Source organism: Lotus japonicus, chromosome 4 (assembly GCF_012489685.1).
Source record: "Lotus japonicus ecotype B-129 chromosome 4, LjGifu_v1.2".
Taxonomy (NCBI): domain Eukaryota; kingdom Viridiplantae; phylum Streptophyta; class Magnoliopsida; order Fabales; family Fabaceae; genus Lotus; species Lotus japonicus.
This window is the reverse complement of record NC_080044.1, coordinates 46,182,588-46,193,625: the sequence shown is the minus strand read 5'-3', so window position 1 is coordinate 46,193,625 and position 11,038 is coordinate 46,182,588. Positions and strand designations below refer to the sequence as shown.

The following is an 11,038-nucleotide window of genomic DNA, read 5'->3' as shown; positions in this document are numbered from 1 at the left end:
TTAAAAAATAAATAAAAAATAAATAAAAATTCCTTAATTATTTAACTTACCCTAATTAACCCTAAACACAAACTTAATCCTAATTAACTTACTAACACATATCCAATTACTCCCCTTTCTCATCCAGAATCATCAGACTTAAGTACTGTTAATTTAACAAAGAAAAAAAATGGTATGAAGAAACCCAGAATCTTCAGACTAACAAACCCATAACATTCTCATCCAGAAACTAAAACAAAGCAAAGCCAAAGAAAGACGATCCACAACCTTGCAACACCCTCTCTTCTTCTTCCCCAGCCCACTAACCCTAACCCCAGCTAGAAAATCAACAGAGTAAGGAGCAATGATGATTTCCTTTCTGAGACGGAAGAGGAGAAATAATAGAGCATGAGGGATCCAATTCTGCGTAGCCTTGGAAACCAGCCGCCGCCACCATCTTCTCCTTCCAATCTATGCGCCGCCGCTGACACCACCCACTCCATCTCCTCTTTCCCCAATCACCCGTTATCATCAGCGTTTTCCCTAGATTTGTGCGCCGCTGCCACCTCCTCCTTCTCCAGGTTCGCATCGCCGCCACCTCCTCTTCCCTTCGCAATGGCGAGCTTTTACAGAGCGGCGACGATGAGCTTTTCCGGTCACGAACACCATCCCCTGGTGTTCTGCTTTCGGGGTTGCTATTTCCTTGTCTCTTCACTGCGTTTTGTCTGGTTTCTGGCTCTTGTGCTTGCTTCCCTTTTTCGGTTATGTTATGGAGAAGGTTGTCGGTGCTGTGATGTGGATGAAGATGGGAACGACGATGCATCTCGATCTCACCCAGATCTGTCTATTTCTTCACACAGATCTGTTGTGGTTTGGTTTGGGGTTGGGTTGAAGGAGATGAAGAAATGTAAAGAAGATGAAGAATTAGAAAATTTATGAATAGAGATTGTATTTGGACCTCAATTAGTATTAGGTTAGATTTCGGGGTTAGTTAATTAAATAGTTTTTTGTTTAATTTTTTTAATGCCACGTCAGAAAAATTTATCTAGTCAGCAAGCCTAATCATCACTCGCCGCACACTTTCTAAACACGGACTTAGATTTTCAAATTTTCCAGGGAGGGACTAATTTCAGACGACGACACAACCACAGGCGACATAACATAATAACTTTTTTTTTCGAATAAAATGGAAAGCTTTACTTTGTTTAGGAATCCGCAATTGAAATTTAGTGTTTTTAGGACATGTAAGTTTATAGTAGAGGGCTAACAGTTCATTCTTTGAAAAATGAAATGGGGAGGAGTTAATCAAGTCAGCAAAAGAAGCAATGGGTTTTTGTGACTGATGATGGTTCCATCACCATGTATGGTTTACAATCAGAAAAAGATAATCAACACTTTCCTTGTCATCTGCTTTTACTGGTCCCCACTGATTAATGATGATTCATTTCAACTTCAACTATAACCTGCTGGATCTATGATAATTACAATATCTTATCTTTTTGTTTATTGTTATTCTATCTATGAGGGTGATAATTTCATTTCCCCTAATTAACTGAAAACTTGTCTAATATGCAATTGAATAAGTTCAGAAGTTCGATGAAACCTGCATCTCCATTATATGCAGGTTGGTTTCAGGGATTTGAAGCCTGAGTCTCTCTTTTCCTGTGTGCTTACTGTAAGACCCGAAGTTTAATAGAACGTTTATTCATTTAATCTCCTTAATCACGACAACGCGTACTATTTATCAATTAATTGTGACTGAAATATTATTCGCGTCACGACGACGGAAAATACCTTAAGGAATATTTCCCTTATAGTTATTTAATCGCACATTTATATTGTAGTATTTTTATATTATTTTCCTGACTCGAATCTAATCGCGATTTGTGAAAAATTAATCAAGTAATAATTAATTTCAATATTTCAATTTTATATAGTTTTATTTAAAAACAAGAATAAAATTAGAATTATTTTTGTGTGTATTATTTCATTCTAATTCTAGGAATTTCCACTCTTTAATTATCTCTTTTTTTATTGAAGAGATGACCTGCTTTAACAGGTCACCTTTTTATTCTTTTGCCTCAACCACTTATCCTTTCATTCAAATTTTCTGATCACTTTCTCTCTCATGCGGGCTCCACTTTACCAATAAGATATTATTTCTTTTCTTTCTCTCCCTTCATTCACTCCCTCCGTCCCAACCGCTCACTCTCTCTCTCTCTCTCTCTCTCTCTCTCTCTCTTTACTCATCCAATTTATTTTTCCTTTCCCCACATCCACCCATTCAGACTTTTTCTCTTCCTCACTTCACACTCTCCCTTCTCACTCACGATTCTCTCCCTCTTTCTCCCACAAAAGAAAAATATCTCTCTTTCTTTTATTATTCTGATTTCTTTCTCTCAAAAACAAAAGCTGCAGAACACTTTCTCTGAACCTTGTCTACAACTTCTCTTCTTCCTCCTCACCATTTTCTTCTTCCCAACATGTCTGGAACAACACCACCACCACGAGCCAAAACCGCGAGCACCACCACCTCCATGCCTCTTACACGCAGCAACCACCACTGTCCCTGTTCTGTTTTTTTTGTTTCCTCTCCATGAGAGCCACCACCAAAACCCTAGCCGCCACCTTGTTCCTCCGATCTCCGGCGAACCATTAAGTTTTTGGAGAAACAAACACCACCACTGAACTCCCCTCATCATCCGCAACAAAACACCTCCATCGATTCGATGATCGGCCACCGTGACTCCGGCGACCGCCGCCGCCGCCGCCTTCTCCGGCGAGTTTTGTTCTGAGAAAGGATGCCAATTTCTTGAAGCTCTCAACCTCCTCTTCCTGAATCTAAGGCTTAATCATCATTAAGAGGTGATTATTCTTATCTATTTCAAATTTCCCTTTTTAAAACCCTAGCTTTTCTCTTGTTCATATCCTGAGTTCCATTCTCTGAGTTATGTGCCTTTATTATTCAGTCTCAATGGCTACTCGAGGAAGGGGAGAGCACGACCAGAGGAAGAAGTGAAGCTCAGTCCCATGACCATGAGACTTGAGGTAGAAGGAGAAAGAATTGAACACTGTGTTTAGAAATTTTATGTTAATAGGAAAAAAAATATATAGTGGTAGTATTTTGGGCTTATCCTTGTATTAATTATTTATGATGGAAAATGGTATTGTTGGTGTCTATATTGGTATTGTTATTCTAAAAATAAAACAATATGTTAAAGTTGAAGTAAATGTTTTGAGGGTTACACTTAGGTTATTTTGGCTGATGAGATCAATGGAGTTATATTGAAAATAAATAATTAAAAATTTCAATCCTTTGTGTAATTTTGCCATGATTCATGGTTATTTAGGGCTGTTCCTTGTTAAATAGAATTTGGATTTTTTTCACTGGACTTTTGCTGTCAAAATGGTCTCTCACGTAAGCCTTGTAGTATGTTGGACCATCCTCCCCAATTTTGATGTATTTCAACTCCAATTTCGTTAGCCATTATTTCTAGTTACCTAATATGCTAATGTACAATGACTAATACTCCTTTTTGGGGTCATCTGGTTTTAACTTAAAATATCATTCTCTTTTAACAAATAATGGCCTTGCCTAGACACTAGACAGTTTGATATAGCACTTGTGAAAATACAACAATTGATGAATGTAGCAAAAATACATTAAAATAAGAATAGTTCTTTGCAACTTTAAGTTCACGTTTTCATTACTCTTGATTTTGATTAAAGGCCCCAGTTTTAAAAGTCAAGCAATTAGAATCACTTGAGTTTTTGACAATAATTTTCTATTGTGATTCCCACCCTTATTTAGATGATAAGTTCTTTAGTCCTGTTGAGAAAATTTGGGGCTGAAACTGAATCATTATGAATTTTTTATTTCTAGTGAGCTATTTTGTATCACGAAAATTGGGACAGCTATACCTTTAAAGTTGAGTTTGGAAATGCTTTTGCCCTAAGTGAGTTTGAATTTGAGACTAGCTTCTCCTAAATTATTGTTTCTACGCCTTTATCACCTACATGAAGTTTCCTTCCAATTTAAATGATAATCATTTTAATTGCTCTAGTTATATAATCCTTTGGGGATTCAATGTTTAAATAATTGTAAATAAAAGTTTATCCTCTAGTTAATTAAATGATGTAGGTGACTATATTTCTAGTATTTCTCGTGGCACCAAAATAGAATTTCAAAGAAAGGTATTATTCTATGTGTGTGTGTGCGATTGTATAAAATAAAGGAAAAGATTTATTGTGAGATGCTATGTAATTAATTAAAATGAAAGAGACTCATTTGTATGATATTGTGAAAAGACCTTAATGAGTATCCTAATAGAGACTGAGAACTCTAAGGAAAACGAGAGGAGTAATTACTAGGTATGTATACTTTTCTATTTTAACAAAAATATGAGTATTTGGTTTTAAAGTTGATTTGCGAAGTCAAAGCTTTTTGAAGCATTGAGTACTGTTACTGTTTTGTTGTCATTATGACGACTTGTCTTAATTTCTGAGTTTTATCCTAATGAGTTATAACCATTATGAGGATTAGGTTTAACATACGTTCGCTTCGAGTCAAATGCCTGAAGTCATAGTTTAGACTTTATCTCCCACAACCTCCCAATATTGTTTGAAAAAGAGGGCATGGAATCCATCTAGGCTCGGAGCCTTGAAGGATCCCATTTGCTGCAAAGCCAAGCGCACCTCTTCCTTGGTAACCTCCTTCACGAGCTCGGTTCAAAAATGATTTGATAAGTGAGGAAGGTTTGGAGTAGCATAATTCTCAAAGTCTACCTCCACTATATCTGGAAACAAAGATTGAAAAAAGTTAACAGCCTCATGTTGTAGAGTAGCCTTACCATCACACCATGTGCCGTTTGGGAGGTACAGTCCCGTGATGCGATTCCGCTTCCTCCAGACAATGGTTTGAGCATGGAAAAAGGAGGTGTTACGGTCGCCAAACTTCACCCACTTCTCTCGGGACTTTTGATACCACATGATTTCTTCTTGGGCCAGTATACTATCCATCTTTTCCTTGGCATGTTGGAGTTGCGAGAGGAGGATAAAAGAGTCCTCAACTTCCAGCCTACCTTGAAGGAACTTGATTCGATTCTCAACCGAACGTTTCTTTCTAAAAATAATACCAAATACACGCCTGTTAAAATCTAAAGAGTCATCACGGACATCCTGGAGGTTCTGTACCACACCAAATTCTCGCTTACTCCATGCATCATGGACCACGCTGCCATATAGAGGGTGCTCGATCCAAGCCGCTTCAAAGCGAAAAGGGCGCAATCCCGACCTATCTGGCTTTTCCCACACCAGAGTAAAATGGGGCTATGATCAGAATGCCTCCGATGCAACACCTCTACGCCTCCCTCAGGAAATCGCATCCGCCAATCAAGAGTAGCAAGCCCTCGACCAAGCCGCCTCTGCAAAGGGGAGAGACCTGCATGAGTTCTGAACCAAGTAAAATTCTAGCCCATAGATCCCAGGTCCATCAAGTTGCACAAGTTCATGTTTTGAATGAAAGTGTTGGCTCTTGAAGGGGAGAAGACACCCCCCTCTTTGTTCATTGCTAGCTGCAATGTCATTAAAGTCTCCAACAAGCGCCCACGGCATGGCCAGGATCTCGCCTCTCTCTTTGAGATAATTCCATAGTAGTTGTCTATTAGCAGGTGTAGGGCTGGCACATACACCCGTGCAGGCCCAGGGAGGGGAGGAAGGTGAAACCCGTAAAGTAATTTCCTGTGGATGAGAATCAAGTACACTCACATCTTGTCTTATCGCAGCGCGAGCAAGTGACCAAATGCCACAAGCTTGTTCACGCGCTTCCTCAATTCCAATGGGTACGTACCCCAACTTGGACCATACGCTTCTTAGTCTACTGAAAGGGACATGAGTTTCCAGAATGAAACAAATGTCGGGAGAAGATGTTCTAATGACCTCTTTAATATACCTCCGGGATACAACATTCCCCACCCCACGAACATTCCAAGAGAGCACAGAAAAATCTTGGTGTATCATCATAAAACACCATTGGCTTTCGTCGGAGAAATCTCATGTGCACTGCTATGATCCTGTTGAAGGGGTTGGGCATCCGGTGGACGTGTCTTTGACCCACGGTTGCCGTCGTGCCAGCATGAAACACAAACCGTGGTGGAATAAATTCCCCAGCTGCCATAGGGAGGGAACTAGCGCAAGGTTACTTTGGCATGATCTTCATCCTTTCAGGGTCTAGGGATGCATGCATAGAAGTATCAGTTGTAGTTCCCAAGGCCATCGTAGCAGCTTTTTGGTTTTGGGACCAATCAGTTGCTGGGAGCATGTGACTTGTTGGATCCACTATAATAAATTCAACAATACATATAAATTATTATAATTTTAAATGTAAAAATACTCTATTATTTATGAAAAAAAATAACAAAATAATATGTAAATTTATTTATTTTTGATAAAATAATGTAAAAAAATTATTTAAATATATTAAATAATTATTACATGATTTTAGATATTAAAAATGTACTTATGGTCCATATGCAAAAGAAATATAGAGTACTCAATTCATTTAATAATTTTCTATATCCTTCGTTGTTGATTTAAAAAAAAAACATATTATTAATTTCAAAAAAATATATATAAATATTATTTAGTCTGATTTAATCATCAAAGTGTCTTTTACAGGTATTTTGTCGTCATGCATGTTTTTTATAGACAAATGTTAGTTATAATTGTTAGTAAATTAGTTCCTTCACAAGGATTACAACCCTACCCCTTCACCCTTCAATACCCTTCATTTTCCTTCGCTCACCAAGTGAGCTATCCATCTCACCCTTCATGTAAATTTACATATTATTTAACTAAAGTGGTAGGTCAAGGTCACAAGCAGATCTCCACCCTTCAATACACATTCCTTGCTCTTCTAAATGTGAGTCTCTCCGCTCTGCCTCTTGCTCTCATGGGCAAACTTGTCCGTACACTACCAATTATGGTGATAGGTCAAGGTCACAAGGAGATCTTAGGCTTCGTTTGGTAGAAAAGAGAGAGATAGAGAAGAGATTGTAGAGAATAGTGAAGTTGAGTAGAGAGAAATAGATGAGAAATCGAGTAAATATATTGGGTTGTTTGGTATGGTAGAGATAAAGAAGAGAGGGATTACAAATAATGATAAGGAAGAGAGAGAAAAAGTTAACTTTTGATTAAAATTACAATTTTGAATACAAAGAGTCAGATACAAATAGTGGAGGTTTAAAATCGCCACTAATTGCCAGAAACGAAAAAAAAAAACAAGAAAAAAAAGACCCAACCCAATCTCTTCGCAAATTGCAAAGAAATAAAAATGGGGAGAACCCCACCTCCAATATCTCTCTCACATACCATTAATGCAAACCAAACAAAGTAACTTCTATCAGCTCTCTCATATCTCTCTCTCTTCCATCTCTCTCTCTCTTCTATCTCTCTTCTAACAAACAAGGCCTTAGCTTTGAAACTCTCACTTTGGAGTCAACAAGTGGCTCTCCCATCTCATTTCCAAAAACTGGATGTGGACATAGAAGTACTATTTCATCTAAGGGTCGAAGCTCTGGCATAATAGGTCTTGGAGGTGGAGCCATATCTCTAATAACTCAAATCGGTTCTTCAATTGATGGGAAATTCTCCTATTGTTTGGTGCCAATGTTTTTAGCGTCTAACTATTGGGTCCAGGTGGGCCAGCATCCTGCCTGCTAGGTAGCGTTCGAAACGGGGCGCTGTCTGCTACGCTATAAGGAAATAACGTTGCGCCCTCACTAACACCAATTGGTTTTGGCGTAGTGGTAAGCACGTGATCCGTCAATTGGTATCAGAGCCAGATCCCGTGTTCGAATCCCACGGAAGGCATGCTGTGCAGCTAGTTTGGCTGGCAGGTGCTGGGGGGGGATTGTTGGGTCCAGGTGGGCCAGCACCCTGCCTGCTAGGTAGTGTTCGAAACGGGGCGCTGTCTGCTACGCTATAAGGAAATAACGTTGCGCCATCACTAACACCAATTGGTTTTGGCGTAGTGGTAAGCGTGTGATCCTTCCCTAACCCCTTGAGAAAACTCAAATTTGGGGACACTGCTATTGTTTCTGGAGAAGGAACTGTGTCAACTCCCATTTTTCAAGGTGATGTTGATGTCTTTTACTATATAACCTTGGAAGCAATTAGTGTGGGAGACAAGAGAATAGAATTCGGAAGCTCTTCCTTTGAATCTGGTCAAGAGGGAAATATCATAATTGACTCGGGCACAACACTGAATATATTTCCAGATGATGTTTACTCCAATTTGGAATCAGCGTTGGTGGATGCGATGAAAGAAGAGCGTGTTGAAGATCCAAGTCAACAAATGAGCCTTTGTTACCAAATTTCATCAAAACAATTGGAAATTCCTACTTTCACTGCACATTTTAAGGATGGAGATGTCACTTTGAATGCTCTCATCAGTTTTGTTCAAGATGCTGATAGAGTTCGATGCTTCGCATTTGCCCATTCTCAAACTGATGCCATCCTTTGGAACTGGGCACAACAAAGTTATCTCCTTTAAGCCCAATGATTGTACAAAGTTGTGAATGGATGTAGCTAATCAATTTAGTCAGAAATGCTTATGAATTTATAATAAATTTCCACGTATTGTGTCGCTGTGCATGTACATTACATATACGATCCAGCACCATCCTTATAGCCCGAAGGGCAATGCTGGCTTGAACCTATGAGTTCTGCAAGAACAATGTGGAACAAAACCATTATCTCTCGTATAATCCTATAATTGTCACATTTCTTCTACCAAATGTTATCCCAAGTCGAATCTCAATATAGGTGTTATAATAACATAGTTTATCTAATTTCAGTCGTCATTTTGATGCACGATAAATGTTGACTTTTTAATCCAAAAGTTTTATTTTTTTGTTGTTGGGAATGTCACAGACGTGTTATGAAATGAAGGTAGTACAGAACAAGTGAGAAGGTGAGAGTGGAGAAGAGAGAAGCAAGATTTAGACAAAGTAGTTATGTGGAATGAGGGTGTGACTGCTTGATGTAACCTCCTTTATTTATAGCACTAAAACTAGGTCAATTATATGGAGAGGTGTTACATGGGCCAAACCCATGTGGTCATCCTATTCATAACAATTTTATCATTGAACGTATGTATCCAAAAATACCAATATTATAAAATATTTAATATCAACAATTAAAGACTTTAATATACTTTATTGGGAATTATTCGTAATTGATCACACCACTCCTTAAATTTGGAAAATTAAACCATAATCATAAAGTAAAAGGAAATATCGAACTATCACTACTTTTTAGCCAATAGTTTCTCCCCATTTAAACACCTCACATTCAGAATCTCATTTTCTACACATAAATTTAACATGCACTCTTAGTCATTATAGTATTATAAAAGGCTACCGAGAATAGAACATTTGCAAATAAGTTTGAAGTTCAAACCAGTGCATTCTTGCTCTAGCAAAAATGGCTAATCGTTTTATTTTTGCTCTTTTTTCTCTTTGCCTCTATTGTTTCATCTCTCTTACTCAATCTCTAAACAATGGCTTCAGTGTGGAAATCATCCACCGTGACTCTTTAAAATCTCTATTCTATAATCCCTCTAAAACCCCATTCCAAAGAGTTGCCAATGTTGTGCATCGTTTTATCAATAGTGCCAATCGCTTTGATAAAGCTTATGTTTGGCATGTTGTCCCAACAGACAAAGTTGAATCAATTGTAATCCCAGATAAAGGTCAGTATCTCATGAGTTATTTAGTTGGAACCCCCGCCTTTCAAGCTTTATGGCATTGTTGACACTGGTAGCGATATTTTTTGGTTTCAATGCCTACCTTGTGAAATATTTTACAACCAAACCACTCCTATTTTTGATCCATCAAAATCCAAAACTTATAGTCCCATTCATTAGTCTTCTAAATGTGAGTCTCTCCATTGTGCCTCTTGCTCTGATGGGAAAACTTGTCAGTACTCTATCAACTATGGTGTTAGGTCAAGGTCACATGGAAATCTTAGCATTGAAACTCTCACTTTGGAGTCCACAAGTGGTTGTCCTATTTCGTTTCCAAAAACTATGATTGATGTGGACATAGCAATACTGTGTTGTTTCTTGGTCGAAGCTCTGGCATAGTTGGTCTTGGAGGTGGAGCTATATCTCTTATAACTTAAATCAGTTCTTCAATTGATGAGAAATTATCGTATTGTTTCGTGCCAATGTTTTTAAGTGTCTTACACCTCGAGCAAACTCACTTTTGGTGACGCTGCTACAGATTCTGGAGAAGAAACTGTGTCAACTCCATTTTTCAAGGTGATGTTGATGTCTTTTACTATCTAACAGTGGAAGCAATTTGTGTGGGAGACAAGAGAATATAATTTAGAAGCTCTTCCTCTGATCCAAGTCAACAACTGAGCCTTTGTTACAAAATTTCATTAAAACAATGGGAAATTCCTACTATCACTGCACATTTTAAGGATGGAGATGTCACTTTGAATACTCTCAACAGTTTTGTTCAAGTTGCTGATAGTGTTGGATGCTTCGCATTTTCCCCTTCTCAAACTGATGCCATCTTTGGGAACTTGGTACAATAAAACTTATTGGTTGGCTATGACCTTCAAAACAAAGTTGCCTCCTTTAAGCCCACTGATTGTACCAAGTTGTGAATGGATGTAGCTGATCAATTTAGTCAGAATTGCTTGTGAATTTATAGTAAAAATTACACATATTATGTTGTTGTGCATGTACTAATGTACATATACGATCCAGCACCAACCTTATAGCCGGAGTGCAATGCTGACTTGTACCTATGAGTTCTCCAAGAACAATATGGAACAAAACCATTATCTCTTGTTTAATCATATAATTGTAACATTTCTTCTACCAAATGCTATCCCAAGTCAAATCACAATATTGGAGTTGATAATAACATCATTTATCTAATTTCAATCGTCATATTGATGCATGATAAATGCTTTACAAGAAATATATTAGTAACAAGTTATCACTACTGAAAGTGGAATTAAAGTCTTTAACTAAATAAAAATTTGG

At 37.9% G+C, this 11,038-nt stretch overlaps 1 protein-coding gene, 1 long non-coding RNA gene and 1 pseudogene across 2 annotated transcripts; all 3 read left to right on the top strand.

Annotated features, from left to right (window-relative positions):
- Window positions 1-2,103: 2,103 nt before the first annotated feature.
- LOC130715777 (uncharacterized) lies at window positions 2,104-3,303 on the top strand. The gene is made up of 2 exons (XR_009011776.1): window positions 2,104-2,844; window positions 2,949-3,303. It is a non-coding gene; the product is annotated as an uncharacterized LOC130715777 (long non-coding RNA).
- Window positions 3,304-6,185: 2,882 nt separating this feature from the next.
- Window positions 6,186-8,530, top strand: LOC130712820 (aspartic proteinase CDR1-like). The gene is made up of 3 exons (XM_057562635.1): window positions 6,186-6,298; window positions 7,383-7,663; window positions 8,037-8,530. The coding sequence occupies exons 1-3, from the start codon at window positions 6,186-6,188 to the stop codon at window positions 8,528-8,530; spliced, it is 888 nt and encodes a 295-aa protein (XP_057418618.1).
- Window positions 8,531-9,462: 932 nt separating this feature from the next.
- On the top strand, window positions 9,463-10,653 carry LOC130712819 (aspartic proteinase CDR1-like; annotated as a pseudogene).
- The last annotated feature ends 385 nt before the right edge of the window (window positions 10,654-11,038 follow it).

Coding starts and splice junctions, on each gene's coding strand:
- LOC130712820 (XM_057562635.1), top strand. CDS start 6,186: ATGATCTTCATCCTTTCAGGGTCTAGGGATGCATGCATAGAAGTATCA. Junction 6,299..7,382: donor CAATCAGTTGCTGGGAGCAT/GTGACTTGTTGG, acceptor AACTTCTATCAG/CTCTCTCATATCTCTCTCTC. Junction 7,664..8,036: donor AATGTTTTTAGCGTCTAACT/ATTGGGTCCAGG, acceptor CCTTCCCTAACC/CCTTGAGAAAACTCAAATTT.